This window comes from Quercus lobata, chromosome 8 (genome assembly GCF_001633185.2).
Source record: "Quercus lobata isolate SW786 chromosome 8, ValleyOak3.0 Primary Assembly, whole genome shotgun sequence".
Taxonomy (NCBI): domain Eukaryota; kingdom Viridiplantae; phylum Streptophyta; class Magnoliopsida; order Fagales; family Fagaceae; genus Quercus; species Quercus lobata.
The window spans coordinates 56,042,556-56,062,849 of record NC_044911.1 but is presented as its reverse complement, the minus strand read 5'-3'; the positions used below and the strand labels follow the sequence as shown (position 1 = coordinate 56,062,849).

At 33.2% G+C, this 20,294-nt stretch overlaps 1 protein-coding gene and 1 pseudogene across 1 annotated transcript; one reads left to right on the top strand and one right to left on the bottom strand.

Annotated features, from left to right (window-relative positions):
- The first annotated feature begins 220 nt into the window (after window positions 1-220).
- On the top strand, window positions 221-2,939 carry LOC115957843 (annotated as a pseudogene).
- A 9,797-nt stretch (window positions 2,940-12,736) lies between these two features.
- On the bottom strand, window positions 12,737-18,605 carry LOC115955791 (patatin-like protein 6). Its single transcript, XM_031074129.1, has 3 exons — window positions 16,939-18,605; window positions 14,807-15,114; window positions 12,737-13,540 (listed from the first exon to the last, which is right to left on the bottom strand). The coding sequence occupies exons 1-2, from the start codon at window positions 18,079-18,081 to the stop codon at window positions 14,845-14,847; spliced, it is 1,413 nt and encodes a 470-aa protein (XP_030929989.1). The 5' UTR covers window positions 18,082-18,605; the 3' UTR covers window positions 12,737-13,540; window positions 14,807-14,844.
- Between the last annotated feature and the right edge of the window lie 1,689 nt (window positions 18,606-20,294).

The window sequence follows — 20,294 nt, the reverse complement described above, 5'->3', positions numbered from 1 at the left end:
CGTGGAAATTGTGGTGCCAACAAAGGTTTCGGTTATATATATATATATATATATATGATATGATATGATATGATATTAAATATCGGTTTAGTTTCATTGAAATTTTACAATATAGTAACTTTATTACTAGTAGGATAAGGATTTTTACACGCCACCTTAATCTTTCTATATATATGAAACCATAAACCCTTTTAATTTGACCCCATATCTCTTTCTTTTTCATTCTTTTACTTCTTGTTTCTCATCCTTCTTCTTGATCTTTGTTATTCTCTTTTTCATGTTGTTCGCTATGGGTGAGGGATGGATTGATCCCAACGATGGTGATCCTAAAACGAATTAACCTGGAGAAATCACTATCTATGTGTTGGTAACTTGCATTGTTGCTGCCATGGGGGGTTTGATTTTTGGTTACGATATTGGTATCTCAGGTAAGCAAGCATTCAAGAATCACAATATAATACCATCTGTTCTTTTTTTTTTTTTTTCCATAATTAATTCTTCTTTCACTTACGTTCCATGCATGTAAGTAGATGTGTTTAATTTGATTCTAACACATGATTTTGTATATGTATATATAGGTGGTGTGACATCCATGGCTCCCTTCTTGCAAAAGTTTTTCCCATTGGTTTATCATAAGGAGGCCTTGGATAAATCGACCAATCAGTACTGTAAATTTGACAGTGTGACACTGACCATGTTTACATCTTCTCTATACTTGGCTGCACTTGTGGCATCGTTTGGTGCATCATGGGTGACCAAGAAGTTGGGTAGGAAAATATCCTTGCTCGTCGGTGGTTTGGTTTTCTTGGCCGGAGCTATCTTCAATTCTGCTGGTCAAAATATTGCCGTGCTTATCATTGGTCGAATTTTATTGGGTATTGGTGTAGGCTTTGCTAATCAGGTAAATATAAAATCCCTTAATTATTTGCTTTTCTTGATTTTTTTTTTCGTTCTCTTTTGCCTTTAATTCTAGTCTTTTAAATGCAAGTTTCAATTTTTATCCTTCCAAGATCTTATTACGTAACTGGGACTAGCATTGGGTAATTTGTTTTTATTATTAAAAACTAATATAGTAGGCTTCAGTAATATATTGAAGCCACTAGCTTCAAAACATAATCCTAACCCTAATTCATGGGTTGCCTTAGGGTTACATGAGTTTATCCTCTTTTTTATTGTTTTATGTTTTATTGAAACATGAGTTCATCCTAAATTCATAAGATAAGTACATAATAATAATAATTCATAATGATCTTTCTTGTAATAATAATAATAATAAAACAATGAAAGGTTTTTTTTTTTTTGGTTCCCATATCATTTATTTCTTGTTATAGGTATCTAATATCAGTTTTTTTCAACATATTTATATTTTAATTTTTTTAATCATTTGGTTTTTATTGTCAAAAAGTAATATAAATAAATTTATGTTTAGTAATATAATGAAGCCACTAGCTTCGAAAAATAACCCCAACCCTAATTCATATTGGGTTGCCTTAGGGTTACATGAGTCTATCCTAAATTTATAAGGGAAGTACATAATTCTTAAAATCCTCAATTTATGACTTAAAAAAATTCTTTTCACATGAAACTTTATTACTAATTCTACATAGTAATTGATAGAATTACTCACAAGCTTATTTTATTTCTTTACTTATATATAGGATATAATTTGTACATATATGTCACTAAATAATTTTGATTTATTCAATTGCGTGCAGTCTATACCACTATATCTCTCAGAGATGGCTCCATACAAGCTTCGAGATTCTCTCAATGTTATCTTCCAACTATGTATTACAATAGGCATTTTGATAGCCAATGTTGTTAACTACCTCACACCCAAGATCAAAGGTGGCTATGGATGGCGTGTTAGTCTTGGTGGTGCAGCTGTTCCTGCCCTTTTCATTGTGATCTCATCATTTTTCCTCTACTCCAAACTCAATGCTTGAGAAGAATGAACCCGAAAAGGCCTGAGCAATACTCAAGCGAATTCGTGGTGTTTCTGATAAGGAAATTGAGGCTGAGTTCAAGGATCTTGTGGCAGCAAGTGATGCCTCCAAAGCTGTGAAACACCCTTGGAGAAACATCCGGAATAGAAAGTATAGGCCTCAATTGATCATGTCCATGGCTATTCCATTTTTCCAACAATTTACAGGCATCAATGTTATCATGTTTTATGCTCCTCAACTTTTCAAAACAATTGGGTTTGGGGATAATGCTTCACTCTTATCCGCACTCATCACTGGTGGAATCAATTGTTTTGCTACATTGGTCTCCATCTATGGTACTGATAGATGGGGTAGAAGATTTCTTTTCCTAGAGGGTGGAATTCAAATGCTCATATTTCAGGTAACACAGATATAGTCAAACTTCTTTTCTTTTTGTGTATTCATTTATTTATATTCCTATGTCAAAAGTTTCATGCATAAATTTTTATATAATATAAATTACATTGCTCATGTTGTAGGTTTTGGTGACAATCTTCATTGGATGGAAATTTGGAGTAACAGGTCAAGTTGTGGACTTGCCCAAGTGGTTCGCTGGCCTTGTCGTGTTCTTCATCTGTGCCTATGTAGCTGCTTTTGCGTGGTCATGGGGGCCATTGGGATGGTTAGTGCCAAGTGAGATTTTCCCACTAGAGATTCGATCGGCTGCACAGAGTATCACTGTCTCTGTGAACATGCTCTTCACATTCACTGTGGCCCAACCATTCCTTGCCATGCTCTGTCACTTGAAGTTTGGCTTGTTCATCTTCTTTGCCTTTTTCGTGGTACTCATGACCCTCTTTGTCTATTTCTTGCCCCGATACCAAGAACATTCCCACTGAAGAAATGACACTTGTGTGGAAGAAGCATTGGTTTTGGAGGAGATTCATGCCTGAAGATCGTCCCCAAGTCGAAACCTTGTGCTAGCATATATTTTTTGTTGGTCTATTAATTACTTTGGTTTTTAATTTCGCTTTAGTATCACGCTGAAACCCTTCACTATATTATAAATTGCTAGGGAAGTTCATACTATATATTGGTTTTTTTTTTTTTTTTGGTATATATATAAATATTTGTTTTAATTTTACTCTGGCTTTGTTTTTTCTTTTCATTATCTGGACTTAGATATTGTGCATGTGGTATTGTTAATGACTTATTCTAGTCTTCTATTGTATTAATGAGAGGTCCATAATTCTTCTTCCGTATGACATGAAGGAAAAGTTGTCTTCTACTGCATTACAAAATTGAACTTCATAATGGTAAAGCATCCAAATCCACTCCCCATAAGATGTTCCTTCTTTCAAGAATTTTAGAGGATCATAGTCTTCTCCTAAGATCAAAATCTTCCTCGTTGAATCTGCCTTTTTGGTCTTGCCAGTAGGCTGATTTTACTATAAAGTTCCACTTCCATTGACAACCCAAATAAGCGTATTATCTTGGCATTGGGAGGCTGCAATTTGAACTTTAAGAATGATTGTCTGAGGTTCTTCGTCAAACAACTTTTCCAATTTCTCCTTGTTCGGTTCACTTTTGTTGCTTCATCAGATTAGCTATTATAGTTGGCTGTGCTAGCTCCTTGCTTGTTCAGTTGTAAGCAAAAAAGAAATTTTTTTATTTTTTTAAGTGATAAAACTTAAAAGGGCTAACATATTAGGCTAAACAGAAATAGAAATAAGTCTATTACAAATGTTTGCTGCCTTATGTACGTGCAAGTTCTCTACCACTTCCGGTGGGTGATCAAAAATTACAAAAGCAAAATTTAGATTAGTGCATAGTTTTGCTAGTGCATCAACACACAATTGGCTTATTTGAAAAAAAAAAGAAAAAAAAAAAAAAGAAAAGAAGAAGAGGTTTTTCAATCATCATGGGTCTCTTATACATAATAATTTAATTATTTAAAATCGTGATCCACATTTAGGTTTCTAGAAAGATAACTCTATGATAACTCAAGCTTAAAGTAGAAAAGTACATAAAGCATTTGTATTGTAGTTTAGGCTTTTCCTTCTTTTCATCCACCTTGACTTATATTAAGTTCCAAACGTATCAAATTAGAGATTTTGAGAGAAATAATTTTTCGTTGGGCATAGTAAACTGGTCATTACTATGATTGCCAAATATTTTCTAACAAACATGGCAAGGCAAATCCATACAATCAAAAAAGTTATAAGTTGTCTTAATAATAATAAATAAATAATCTATGAATATATGAAATTTTATTCTATTCCTTAAATTATTATTATTATTATTAATTTATTATAATAATAATACTATATTTTGTTAGTATCATGAAGTTACCACAAGTGACATGATGAAGATAGTAATATCCAATTCTGTAATCAACTCATTTTGTTTATGGAGTCAAATTGGCTGAATTTCCACTTGGCTCAAATGATTTTCAGAAAACACTACAAGAAAGAGTAACACGTAGTAGTAGCATTTAAATCAAATTAACCTTTGCGGATGAAATTTAAAAAAAAAAAAAAAAAAGGCTTTTTAGAGGTTTAATGTGGGCCAAATTATAGAAGCTTTTAAAAATTGGGCCAAAGTCAGTATATCCAATATTGGGTTTGAATTAATAGGTCCACCACGTACTAGTAGCATTTAAATCAAATTAACTTTTGCAGATAAAAATCAAGAATACATCTTTTTCTGAAGTTTATGTGGCCCAAAATTATAGAAGGTTTTAAAAATTGGGCCAAGGGCAGTGTGTACAATATTAGGTTTGAACTAATAGATCTGTTCTTGACCAAATAAGATATAGATCCATGGCTAGCTTGTTCCCAAAGGGCCCAAGGGACCAGTTCACACAGCCCTTCTAGTGTCACCTCAAATCTGCATGAGTTGGGTTCAAAGTTACTGTGGTGTAAATCTACATGCCTACAAAATTTCAAAATGATTGGAGACTTAAGGTGAGTTTGGTTCAGCTTTTTGTAAAAGTGCATAATGAAAAAGTGGAGTTTTGTTAAAAGTGCATAATAAAAAATTGGAGTTTAAAAAAACTGAGTGTTTGGTAAAAACTGTTAAAAAGTGCATAATGAAAAAGCTGAGTCTTTGGTCAGCACTTATAAAAATGGCAGTTTGAGGGATAAATTACCAAAAAAGACAATGTGTATATAAGGAAATTTATTTCATACTTTTTTTTTTTTTTTATGTGAGTTTGTTTCATACTTAAATCAACTACTTCATTATACTTAAATCAATTTTTCTCTTTCTAAAAAAATTATTTTTTTCTCACCAATATTAGCTAATAATAACCTACTACTTAAAATTTATTATGAAAGTATTGTGAAAATATTGTGATAAAAATTGATACTGACTTTAATTTTAACATACCATTAAAATTATTTTTTTCTCACTAATATTAGCTAATAATAACCTACCTGAAAATTTATTGTGAAAATATTGTGATAGCATTTCTTTTTTTTCTCTCCACACACGTGGCTCTCCTTACTTTTTTTTTTCCTCTCTTTTTTTCTCCTCCACACACGTACCCACACTCTTTTCTTTTTTCTTTTTTTTTTTCCTCCTTTCCTCTTTAATTCATTTCATACCACTTCCTCTTCAGTCCAGAACGTTCCACCACAGCTCTCCTTCTTTTTTTTTTTTTTTTTTCCTCTTAGCACTTCAAAACGAACAGAGGATTTTTTTTTTCCTCAGTCCTTTTCTTTCCAGAATTTTTTTTTTCCTTCGTTCGTTCCACAATGAGCTGAACCAAACTCACCAAACTCATCCAACTCCAGAGTAAATCTGTATCCTTTTCTTTCCAGAATTTTTTTTTCCCGTCCTTTTCGTCCGTTCCTTTTCTTGTCAGATCGGCTTCTATTCCGTAGACGGCGATGGCGGGGACTGTTTCGGTGCCGGTCGCTTTGATGATTGCGTTCCTAGCGTGTTCTAAGAGCCACTGGAACGCATCCGTCCTCTTTGAGAGACTCTTCAACTTCTTCTCCACTGGAACTCATCCACCGCAAGATGGGTACAAACTCCATTTGAAAGATTTTGCTACATTCTGATTTTTTTTTTTTTTTTTTTTTTTTTGCATTTTGAGGAATCCTAATTTGCAAGGGATTGATTTTTTTTTTTTTTTTTCCTTAGCTGATTTGGGAATTTGTTATAGATTTTTTTATGTTTGGATTTGGAAATTTGTTGGGAGAGCAGAGAGAAGATTTGGGAATTTGTTATAGATTTTTTTGTGTTTGGATTTGGAAATTTGTCGGGAGAGCAGAGAGATGAGATGAGAACTGATGATTTATCAAGGATAATTTCGTAATTTTTGGAAGAGCCCAACGGATCAAAATCAAAACGCGCATAAGTTTTTGTTTATGGACCTCCAGAGCTCCATAAACTCAAACGCGCGTTTCTTCACAAATATAAAACACAACTTTTTCCAAAAAGTTGCTTTTTATACTTACCAAACACTATTTTCGGGCTGGCTTTTTTGAAAACGCGCGTTTTGGGCTGAAAACGCTGAAACAAACGGGCACTTAATATGTTTTTTTTTAGTAAAGCATCTAATTGACATGAGACTTAGTTTTTTTTTTTTTTGGGTGAGAAAGTGGTATGTGTTAAGAACATAAAAAACATGCACTTCAATTTTGAAGGTTTTGAAATATATTAATTTAATAAAAATTTATTAGATGATATAATATTACTTAGAGTTCTATCAAGTATAATTTGAAGTCAACTCTCTCTCTCTCTCTCTCTCTCTCTCTCTCTCTCTCTCTCTCTCTCTCTCTCTCTCTCTCTCTATATATATATATATATATATGTGTGTGTGTGTGTGTGTGTGTGTGTGTGTGTATTCAGCTACTCGATGTTGGCACCAGATTTAAAAAACTAGTTGATATGTAAAATCTTTAAAATGTATTTCATGAGACGGTCTCATAAGTCTTCCCTTCCAGATCCACATATGTTGTGAGAAAGATGTCTCATAAGATGATTTTTCCCTTCTTATATGGGTATGTATTAATTCTACCTAGTTTTCCCTTCCAAAGCTCTCCCCTCCCAAAGGTTGAATTTTCAAGCCTTCTCCATATTTAAATGAGTGAGAGAGATATCATTATATTACATAAAGAACCAATAATATTAGATTGTAAGCTTGCGCTTCAATAATAGTACAATTTAGTTGGTTCTAATTAATTCAATCGGTACAGTCTCTTTTTATCAAATAATGAATTTGAGATCGAATCTAGCAACATAAAAAAGAAACTAATTAGCATCTTGATATGATGGTAAAAAGTAATCATAATGAAATGAACTGTCATAAGATCAAATCCTACTAATACATCATGTACTTCATTGGACCTCCCCTTAATTAGTCCCATTACCCATCTTCATCACCTTCTATAATGATAATGCTATTTTATTATTATAATCATTCTTGTTGGGTTAAAAAAAAATACATTTGCAACATTTGACATATTCTATAATGGTAGTGAATATCAAACATCTCCTCTGGTTCTTGTCCCAATAATTGTTGTTGTATTTCTGTGATCATAATATGAAGAAACTACGTCATTGAAAATGCATAGCACCTACCTTTCAGGGTTCACAAACCCTATAGGGAAACTCTGTTGGCGAGTACTATCTTATACATATCTACCAGCCTCCCGATTAGGTATATACCATCCAATCATATTATTAATATATGTTAGGTTTGAAACATTTGTTCATGACATATAAAGCCATTTTTTATATTTTATACGCAAAAAGTGTGACACTTTTCTTTTTCAAGTAGTTGTACCTTGTACCATCGCCTTAAGCAATATTTTATACTACCTCGTGTTTTTGAAACTCGATCATATATAGTATTGCCAAATAATTAAGTATTTCTAAAGGATGAAATTTAGTATTTCTTTATAAAGTTTTGATCAAGTCGTAATTACTGCAACTATACTCTATCTTCAAAATCAATGGATTTTCTTCGGTTGTACGTCTTAAGTATATCTCTTATTTATATGTATTTTAACCTTTTCAAATGTTGCAAAATGCTACTCTATTTTTGAAGCTTCATTTTTACTTTCTGACTTAAAAAAATAAATAAGCTTTCAACCAAAAAAAACTTATCCGACGCATATTTAATTGGACGGATAATTGCTAATGGTCTCTAGGGCAAATGATATTTCTTAAATTTTCCACCTAATTTAAATCTTCTTTCACAACATGATATATAAATAAATAAAGACTTTAAAAAAAAAAAAAAAAAAAAAGAGAAAATAGGGAAAAAAGACTCATAGTTCTTTCATAATCAAGGAAACTCAAAGTTGGGTTTGAAAAAAGGAAAAAAGGAATCTCAAAGTTTCATTTTCTCTCCCGAAAGCAAAAAGAGCTAGTTCTGTGATTCTGTCTCTGTCTTTCATTTACAAATTTACCTAGCTCGTTTTTGTCCAAACTTCCCTTTGTACCAAGCAAACCCAAAGGTTTGCAACACCAACACGTAATAGTTTATCAGGAAAAGCTCACATGATTTTCGTTTTCTTTAGTTGTGATCTTCAATAAACATCCAAATAAACTAGTAACCACCCAATGATTATGTATAATATTAGCTTATTAGGTCCATATATATACGTATAAAGTGAACTGATTTGAAATCCCAATTAATAAGAAATTTAATGCTTACTAAATTTGGATGTCATCTTCAATAAACATTCAAATAAACTAGAAACCACCCGATGAGTATGTATAATATCAGCTTATTCGGTCCACATATGTATAAAGTGAACTGATTTGAAATAACAGTTAATGATAAATTTAATACTTAGGGGTATACCTAAAAGAAAAGGCTTAATAGCACGAGTCCTAATCATGATCATCACCATCATCTTGGCCCCAAATACAAATTATTTTTTAAGTAAATTAAATCATGTTGATTAGACCCTCCAAAAATCCGAATTCATAAAGATTAAAGACAATGACGTGTGTGAATAGAGAATAAAAGACCCTAAAGGATAGGTCTTTTGTAATGATAAGAAGCATCCCACCCAAAAACAAATAAAAAGTATGATAAGAAACACAAGTGGATTCCTTCATAAAGCTCATCCACTGTACACTAAACAAAAATTGCATTATTCATGAGAGAAGGGAAAGAGAGAGAAAAGGAAGGGAGGGGTTTTGGTACACTAAATTACAAAGACAAAGAGCAATATGTTTGATGGGAAACCATATATGTATAACATTATTTTAGAAAAAGATACATAACATCATGTAGGATAGGTGACCAAACGATTCAGCTTATTAAAAAGAAAAGAATTCTAATGTAAAATAAGAGGACAAAAAGGAGCATACCTCCATTATGATCTTTAATAAGGACTTAGTAGTTAGTACCAGAGAAAAAAAAAAAAAAAAAAAAAAGTTTTTTTTTTTTTTTTTTAATAAAAAGACTGACGGTCCGACTCATCAACTAAAACAGATGGTTCATAACTTCATATTGCTTCCCTTGGAGCAAGAAAAAAAAAAAAAACTTTTTAGTTATCTCAACCGTTTTGAATATTTTTATCAAGTACGTTTTGTTATTATCTCTAAGTCTAACACCGTTGAGAAGGCCTAATCACTATCTCACTTGTTGAGGGTGCACCGTATCATAGATAGATAGGGTAAAATTGTATATTTGACTTTGATTATGAACCTTAATTTATAGACAATGAAGAATATCTATTATTTATATATGTACCAATAAAAAATAACCTCCACAATTTATTTTTTTAGAGAGTTATCATCAGACCAAGACATCAATCAGATTTTGGTGTAGGTTAGAATTGAACTTCAAATCTCTTATACAACCATTAGCAACTTTACTAATTGAACTAATTGAAACACACCTCCACAAGTTATGATTCAACATATATCATCTAATCTCGATAAATAAATAAATAAATAAAAACCCTGTTTGATTTTAAATTCTTAATCTAAAGTCATTTCTCAATTATTTTTATTTTTATTAGTGTGTATGTTATTTTATATATCTAAACAAATTCTTTATAAACTCTCAATTCGAGACTTGTCTCAAGACACAAAAGTACTTCATTCCTTACCTATCAGAATCTACCTACTAAATAGTTTAAAACAACTATGAGAATAGATTCCGAAAAGAAAAATAAGAGAGAATAAAAGCTTGTTCTGATATAGACTTAAAGTTGTATTATCTTCTTTTTATATACGGTAAAACTGTAAAAGCCCCTAACTAGTAGTCATTTAGTCTTTGATATTGATTAAGGCATGCAAGAATTTTCAGACCAAAATTAGAAATTATGAACATCTTTATGACCCTTTAATTTGTTATTAAAAAAGGTTATGGAAAAGGGATTAAAGTGAAAGAAACTTTTTCTTGACATAGGACTGAAAGGATTGCAACAATAGGGCATGATTACCGAAAATGCAAAACGATGTGACACTAAGGTAATTGCCACAGAAAATTGTTCATTGATTCATGTGAAACTTTGGTAGGGTTATGACTTATGATTCAATTTGAAAAATAAAAAGCCCATTTACACGGAGATAAATTTGTGTAATTGAGCTTTGTGCCTTTAATTTGTGTACATCTCGATAATCATGAGGAACTGGATGTTTTTCCTTGGACATAAATTCCTGAGCATCACCATGATTGGGGTAATTCTTATGGGCATTATGGAGAACACATTTATTTGCTCATGCTATGTTACTTGCTTTCTTTGGGGGCCATAGAGCTATATGATCAGTGAAGGCACTCCAACGAGAACAAACGTGAATGGGAAACCTGTTTTAAGAGCTTAAAAAAAAAATCCATGTTTGGAGTTTAGATCCCGACTTAATTACTCAGTGGAATTGTTATACCTAATCTAAAACAATAAATATGTATAAAATAGTAAAAGAATAAACAAAGTTTTGGTAACGAAATGAAAACCCAATAATATTGAAGCATTTTAATATTATCTTTTATTGAAAAGATATGAAAGTTTAATATAGTATTTGAGGAGTTAGTATATTATCAAATTTAAAATCTCATATCAATAAAGAGAGAGAGAGAGTCCTTATTAATTTATATATGTATGATGACTTATTGGGCTTAAATGTAATGTAGGAGAAAATGTAATGTAGGAGAAAATGGATCAGGCGTGCGCATAGGAAGAAAGTGATCAATATTTCTTTAATAATATATATATATATATATATTACACTATTTAAATAATATAGTAAATTGTAATATATAAAATTAAAAATTTATGTTTAGACTCTAGAAATTTCATTTCAATCTTCCTAAAAAATTGAGTTTAGCTTAAAAGGGTCTGAAAATATAAATAATCAATTGGTTTACACTTATGAGGCAGCAATTGGAGGGAGTTGTCTTCGATGTAGGACTGCAAAAGTATTCCAGGGAGTACGCAAACAGTTTTCCTGGGACAACAAAAAAGTAGCCCACAAATTATGTTTTGAAAATAACATAATTTGTTATTTTTAGTTTTTCCAATGGAATCAAATTGAATGCACTATATTCATGTACTAAGTCAAATTGGATTATATAAATAATTATAAGAAAGTATAATTATAATTTGAAGAGTATTTCTAGCAAACTCTTTACATGTCTTTTCTCCAAATTATGGAGAATGAAACCGTAAATTCCATTTCCAATGGACTCTTCACTCTGTTGCTTTTTTATTATTATTTCTTTTCTTTTTTTTATATCTATAGTGACTCTTCAATTTAGACCTAATATATATATATATATATATATGTATGTATGTATGTATCTTAAACCAAATAAAAATAAATAATATTTTAAATGGAATCAAGAAATAATAGATAGTTAGTCTAAATAGATTTATAAAAGTAGATAGATAAAACATTAAAATGACTTTCTTTTTCTTCAAATTTGGATGAGAAAATAGAGACGTTGGAGATGCTTTAACCCTATATTTGGAATAGTGTAAATGTTGTTAAGTAACATAGTAACGTCATGTAACTCAAATAAATAAATAAATATATATATATATATATATATATATATATACACGCATATCAATAAGTACAATTGCATTCTTGCCATGTTTCCATACGCATATCAATATCTCATACCTACCAATTGAAAGATTTTTATACTATACTAGAAGATTCGGTGAGACGTCATATATCTAGCAAGACTAGCATACTACATAATCACTAGTACACTGTACACAAAATTGATAGGAAATTGATAATACCTTTTAGTCTCATGCAAGTACTTCCTAACACATAGCTGGCTATTCACCAAAAAATAAATGAAATTCATATAGCTGACCTTTCAACTGCGATGATATCATTCTCAAAAAATAAAAATTGCGATGATATTTGCTATCGTTTAGCTAAAACATTAAAGCTTTTTTCTTCTTTAATTTAATCGTTTTGCCAAGTCACCACTTCAGTTATTAATTTTAAAGGCTGTGCCCATAGTATCTTAATTTATTTGGAGCATTTCAATGGAATTGGGAAAAAACTTTTTCCATATTATCAATTTGTATATATAAGAAAGAATGATACTTTTTTTTTTTTTTTCTCTCAATAAACTTGTTTGATTTTTATGCTGCAAACTGGTAGACCCTACTGCATTAAGATATAATAAGCAAGCGAGCTCTTCGAAAAGCAGGCAGGCACGAGCAAAATCCATGAGTTGTGTCAACGCCCCCACCAATACATCCACATTTGTCTTGTACACACACTAATCTTTGCTAAATAAGCCTAAATAGGCAATGAGAGGCAACGAAAAGCCAAACCATGAGAAAGCAAACACAACAATCACAAACAAAGAATTGAGCCAAACTTCAACTACCTCCACCACTTCTTAACATACAGAAATTTACAGCTTATAACAATAATGTAATATCAAATGAACATTTCAAGATAGAAAATTCAACTAGACCCACAAAACCTATAACAATAAAGGTTGAATAAGTTTAAAAAAAAAAAATTAAAATGTAAAAGTTTTGGAAAGGGTCCAACAACAACTAGTCGCCATATTGGTCTATCCATCAATCCCAATCCCAAGAGAAATGGTCGGCTGCTTAAAAAAGATACCCAATCTCGAATCTCTTTCTCCACCACTACAATCTATAATGAAGAAAAAATAAAATTGACAAAAATAGAAAAAGACCAAAGTAGGACTAAGAACTTTGGCCATGTTTCTGGGTTTTCATCATAGCCACCACCCAAACTCAAGTTTCTTGAGACTAGGATGAAAAAAAAAAAAAAGTAATGGTAGGGTATGGGAAGAAATATGGAAACAATTTTCCCACCCTGACATTTTCAATTTGAAATCAAAAGATTCACACCTAAGACTAGTTTGACCTTGAAAAGCTTGAAGTAAATTTTGCTTTTTCCTTGGTTGCCTGCCATTGTAGAAAGTTGGAGTGGACACCACAATGCCTGTCCTATAGTAGGCAAAGTATCCACTAAGATCTTCTACCCTTTTAACAGTTTTTGTTCTTTTCACTCAATTCCCCGACCTCTTCTTGGCTTTGCTATATTCACTTCCAAAAGTAAAAGCTGCTATTGTATTACTTTTCTTCTTCCTTTCATCAATTTTTTTTTTTTTTTATTTCAATTAAATTTTTCACCTGCATTTCAGAAACAGATTATTGTTATTGAAAATTTGGAAAATGGAAAAGTCTATATGAATTGCGTAAAAGTCAGGAAGAAAGACATGAAAATTACAACAACTAAGAAAAGCATGAGTATTTGAAGAGTTCAAACTTGAAAATTTAACATAAACGGCACAATGTGAGGTTGAATCTTGTAACACAAGTAAAGAACTACTCAAGGCAAAACTTTCTCTTGTTTTCAAACAAAACAGTTTAACATTTCTTAACAGCTTAAGTTTTTAGAACATGTAATTTATTAGACACATTGGAGATGTAAGAACAATTTAGAGACTTTATATGGTAAGAATATTGTGAGTGCCAATTGCCCTTACCTGTACAGACATATGTGATTCTATAGGCCAAAGCCCGAAGAGCATAGGAGTAAATTGTGTTCAAATAGTCAAACCATGCTACCATATGGGAAAAAATCTTTTTCAGGATTACGGAGCACCTTTATTAGACACCCTGATGATTTGAGTATCAACCATATGACCAAAATATCCTTTTTCTCAACTATTTTTTAGATATTCCATTTCAAATGAAATGCCACTCATCTTATTTCAAGAGTAGTGTCGGTAGACTGACAACAGGGGGGTCATAGACCCCCACATCATTTATATTTATATTTGATGTTCCTTACACTTTTTATTAAACAAACAAAACAACAAAAAATGGTGGTCATGAAGTTTGGTCTAATGAAAAGCAAGGGAAAAAATCACAAAATGAACACACCAGGATACAGAAAATTGATGATATCAAAATCTGCTGGCGATTAGAATAGTCTATCATTACAAATCTTACACATTTGAACAGTATTGCAAAGAAGATAAGGCATCATGAAAAAATTGAAGTTCTAAATTCGTACAATATATTAATGTGTTCGTTTGCAGTTAGGTGACATTAGTTTTTGAAGATAGAGACCTTTGAAAGTTGGAAAGGTAGATTTTGCAGGTAATGGTAAAGCAGTACACTGCCATTGAATTATGTCATTATAACCAGAGTCTTTTGGCATATATGCATTGAAGCCAAAGTACATGAATTTTTATGAGTTATGAGGTAGTTAAGTGGCATTTCTACTATTTTTTTTTTTTAAGTGGCATTTCTCTACTGTATTAATTATTTTAAGATAAACTCTGTGCAGAATGATCATTTTAATTCTATTATGGTCCACTATAATGCTTCCTTTGAAATTTATGTAAAAGAATGCAACTTATTAAAATGTAGCATTAGGGGAATGCTTACCTTTTCTTTTGGTTGGTTGTAATATTGCTAGTAGTAAACTAGATGGGTTTTGGTGTAGCTTGTTTGAAAGCTACAGTGGGAGCTATTCTGCAACTCCTCCTCTCATGCTCCAACACTAGTTCTCCAGCAAACCAGTCAAGCTTCTCGAAATTACTTTGCTCTCCAAGCCTCTTGCCTCCAAAGAGCACTGACTCAACATTCTTCTGCTTTAGCATCTCCTCTGCTAGTCCTATGAGCATCTTTACATTGCTGGGACTTGGGTCTGTATCCACATTAAGCCCACACCGTCCCTCGCTTAGCCCATTTGCCTGTCAAACCACATTTATTAGAAAGATGTGCTTCAATTAGACGATATACCATCCAATTAATAGCTATATTAAAACAAAAATTCTCAATGGATGATTGAGTTATAACTACTTTGAATGCAAGAAAGTGAAATCAAAACTGAGTAGACCCACCCAATAGAACATATGCTCTAGAATTTAGGGCCGTTTAGTAACGTTGTTCTAATAACGTTGTTTGTATTTTTTGGAAATACGTGTGGATAAAAAAGTGTGTAGAAATACGTGTAATATTGTTTAAAAACAGAAAACCACATTACTCCACCTACACCTCTAGCATAGACTATTTGGGCTAGAACCAATTTGGGAGGGTGCATTGTTATTGAACTAAATAAGTGATAGTTGACACCTCTATTTGGGGGGAGGGACCTAATGGAGCTCCAATTTCTTCTCGAAGTGACACTGTAATACTATATTGCCTGTGCCAGAAGCTTGTTATCTACTAATAACAAGTCTGCTTGATTCATTGAATGCCTTCGTGGAAAAAGATCAATTAGAGGAAACCCTCCTCTCATTTCTGCAGAATCTAGTGGCTTGGCATTTAGGTAGTATAAAATAGCAAAACAAGAACCCAAGTGACAAAGTCCTTGCACATTGACAGCGCATGGCTGGCCCATATCATAATAAGTAAGTGATGGATGGAAATTTGTCTGATGTTTCCCTTCAGTGAGCCTATGAGTATCTAATAATCTGAATGGTAAATTATGACCACTCAGATGTCTCTCACTCCCTAGTAAAGCCAAACCCCAGCTCTCCAGCCATTCCCATCCACTTTCAGGCAAAATAATCCATACAAAAGACCACTTGTTATGTTTCATTCGGTTAAATTTGGTACCAAAAAATTAACACTACTTTTTTTTATAGTGGTAGTAACAAAATTTTATGGTTACCAACATAAAATGAAATTCATAGGGAATAGAATAGAGTTTGATATTAAGGAATAAAGTTGGGAACTCCACTAGCTTAAATAACTATTTTTGGTGAAAGCTTAAATAACTATTGTACTATACAATTATGCTTTTAAAGAACTCAAAGAAATCTTGTTAAATACAATTAAAAGTTCAAAGAATGTTATCATCTTGACCAAAAACTGCAAACAAGACGTAATTAAATCCCTTAAATCAAAAGCCAAAACAAACCGAATTTCTCGGACAAACAATCCAGCAACTTTAGGGTCAATGCTTAAAAGTAACTGACACTTAGACCAGAAGACAGTGAATTTAAAGTAAAGGACTCTGGGTAAAACTGCAGGGTTTAACCCAAAACCCCAAAAAAACCAGGGCCAATTCCAAACCCACCATCACGTGCAACCCAACACCTAAAAAACAAACCCACACAGGTCCCCCCTATTGCTCCCTCCAATTGGTCAGTGGTCACTGAAATCTAAGCCCCAGTGTACCGCATGGGTTGCAATGGCCTCATTATCCGAGGCCAAACGACCAACATTAATTGCATGAAACCAAGCTCCGGCGCACGTTAGCCTATATTCTGTATATGTATATACATACATTTATGTGTATATCACCATCACTATGTAAAAACAAAATTCTACTACTCCTTACCAGCCTGGCCAACACTGTCATACACACCAAAAATCCAAACCAATTATATCATCTCTAAGCTCATAATAATGTAATGTAATAATCTAAAGTCATGTAAGGTAAACGTTTGCAATGTTTTTTGTTAAAAAAAAATAATTACATGACAGACAGTGTACACAATTTCATAAACTGGTTGACTTGTGCAATTGTTTGTTGTGTGCGGAGAGTTTTTTTTTTTTTAAGTTTTTACCTGAATGCGCACGTAACTAGTACTTCGACACTGACCAAAGGCCATGGCTACGGACTGGTCCACCAAGTCGGCCGAGCCGTCCCCACAGATCCGAGCCATGGGTCGAGCCCACTCCTTGGCCCTCCAATTCTTGATCTGATCATAATCATAGTTAGTCTCCACCAACTGACCCGTTCCAATAGAGAGAACCAAAAGGTCCTCCACGCCTCGCACGAATGGGAACTCTTGTTTGTTATGTAGCACGTGCGTAATCGCCGCACCGGCCGGGTTGCTCATAGCTAAGGCGCCGTCGACCGCCACGCACTTGGTTTGACCGTCGACGGACCGCATTTGGACCGGTTCGAACACCCCCGGTTCTGCTGACGTGGCACGACACACCTCCCAGAGCCTGAAGTCGAAGCTGTCTGTCTCGAGCGCGTCGGCTCTGGAAAACAGAAACGGCGCCGTACTGGACAAGTCGTAGCAAGGGATTAAAACCGGTTTCAACGTGTCTTTCAGCGTTAAACTCCGGTTCTGGTCTGCGAAAGCTTCCTTCACCGCCTTTTCTAAACCGGCTGTAGCTGAAACGGTAGAACTAGCCGAGCCGCCTCTAATTAGCCGACGGAAAAAACCGCCGCCGGTACTAGAACTAGAGCCAGAGGAAGGGCGGTAAAATCGCTTGCCTTGTTCAGCGAGGAAGCGCCACGTGTCCTCCGCCTTGAAAATCGGACGGTTCTGGTCTTTTGTAGCGAAGAGCATCGCGGTGAATATGCCACCGACGCCGGAGCCGGCAGCGACGTCGAAGTAATCGGCGATTCTGGCGTCCGGATTGCCGGATTTCAACTTGAGCGCGTGTTCCAAATAGGCCAACGCTTTACCCGAGAGAATGCCTCGCATGCCTCCTCCGTCGATGCTCAGAATGCAGATTTTGCCTCTCTGGTTCTTGATCGCCGAAACGCCATTATCGACCATCGTCGGTTGCGGTTGAGCTTGAGGCTGAGTTTCCGGCTTGGAATCGGCTGCCGGAGCGATCTGCTTGGGGATCCAAAGCTTCTGGTCGTCGTAGCCGAACAGAAACTTCGTCTCTAGAATAGAGAAGATTTCGTAGCTCAGCTTGTCGGTGTCGATGCTCGGTTCTTGCATTTCCGATTGATTCGAATCCATTGAAGAAACAAATAAAAAGCTCTCTGCTCTGTGTAATTCTGTTTGGTGTTTGGATGAACCTAATAAACCCTCAGTTTAATTTGTTTTTTTTTTTTTTTTTTTGGCTTTGCATGCCCACCTGGATACCTTAAAAAGAAATTCAGAGTTTAAAAATCAAAAACCTTCTCCAAACATGCCTGAACGAAACGAGCTTTTATCGCAGCTCAATTCGGCAACAACAATATAGCCCTTGAAATTCACGCCCATGACCATCAGTATATTTTTTTGTTGGACCAGCCAAAAAATAAAAAATAAAAAAAAACTATCAGAGACTCCAAAATTTCTCAGCTTTAAAAACGTAAACCCCTTCCTCAATTAGAACTTTCTGTAATATACCACATCAATTTTATACTGACAAGCAACGCTCAACCTCCAAACGACAGCGTTTGAAATAAAAAATAAATAAATAACAAAGAAAGAGAAAAACGAAGAAAGAGCCAGAAGACGAGGCAAAGAACTGAGTTAGCTGCAGAGCATGTCTGTTTTTTATGTAAAAAGGCGCTTCTCTCTATATATGTGGCCACCTTAACTACACAACAATACTCAGTTCGGTCCAAACTAACGGGGCACCGACGGTTGTACGTACCCGGGTCAAATCCGTTTTACCCCAGATTCATCAGACGGTTAATATTTCATTTCACCCCCCCTCTGTTATGTCCGTGATCAACGGTCAATTACCGCAATTTTCCTTTTTTTTTTTATCTTTCATCTCTCCCGCGTCTTTGTCGTTACGTGTGGGACCTACTTAGTAGCGCCACTCCTCAGTCGGCGAAGGAGTGGAGACCCACTAAATTTGTGTTATTAAAAAAAAAAAAAAAATTTATTTTTTTGAGACGAATTTGCCCTTGAGGGTGGGGTCCAGTGTGGTATACGTGCTGACGGGTACAGTGGGTCTATGTTAGGTCATTACCTGATACAGTGGGCTTTGTTTTTATTTTGTTTAGGCCGGTTAGGACTCTTTCAAATGACGGTGATTTTTAACTGTAAATCCGTAAACGTGAATAGTACGGGATAAGATTTTTTTTTTTTTGGGTTTCTAAATTTTATATTAGACCAAAATATTAGGAAAATGAAAGAAAGGAAACTAATATGGATAAGATGATTGGTGACACCTAAGTCTACAGTCTGACTTCTCCAATCACTCGTACCAATCATGGTAATCTAATAATCTTTGACCCTATTGTTTGGCAATTTTAACTTGTTGTGTAGTTTTTTCCTTCTTTTTTTTGTTTTTGTTTTTTTTGCTGAATTGTAATTTAAGATTCTTAATTGTTCTTGCATTGACATTTGAAAAAAGAAAACTAAAAAACAAATTACACCTTTTAAATTTAGGACAACTGTCATTTTAGTTGTAATTTGAGATTCTTAATTGTTCTTGCATTGAAATTTGAAAAAGAAAACTAAAAAACAAATTACACCTTTTAAGTTTAGGTCCATCATAATTTTAGTTGTAATTTAAGATTCTTAATTGTTCTTGCATTGAAATTTGGAAAGAAAAAAAACTAAAAAACAAATTACACCTTTTAAATTTAGGTCAATCATAATTTTAGTTGTAATTTAAGATTCTTAATTGTTCTTGCATTGAAATTTGAAAAAAAAAAACTAAAAAAAAAAAATTACACCTTTTATCATTTTAGTTGTAATTTAAGATTCTTAATTGTTCTTGCATTGAAATTTGAAAAAAAAAAACTAAAAAACAAATTACACCTTTTAAATTTAGGTCAATCATCATTTTGTTCTATGAAATTTTTTTTTGTCATTTTTAATCCTTAAAATTTAAACTTTCTATCAAATTGGTTAATATGTTCATCATCCTTAAGTTTAGTACCACATATGAAAATAGTACATATGAAACTAGTGTCCAATATATAAAGTACAGTTGACAGGATAAACAATTTAATAAGTTAAAGATTAAGAACTAAAATGACAAAAGTGTTTTATAATTTTTCTTATAAACATGATAGTATTCAACTATTAGCATTCGCTCTATAATGATTATTTTTAATTTAAAGTTTTAAAAGTTTAGAATATATTGTTTCAATCAATTCTAAAAAGAGATCTTTCGTTTATTAAATTTTTTTTGTTGATATCCTTTTTAAGTAATTTTTTATTGTTCAATTTTGATGTCGTTAATGAAAATTTTTATTTTTGAGGAACTGGGCCAATGAAAATGA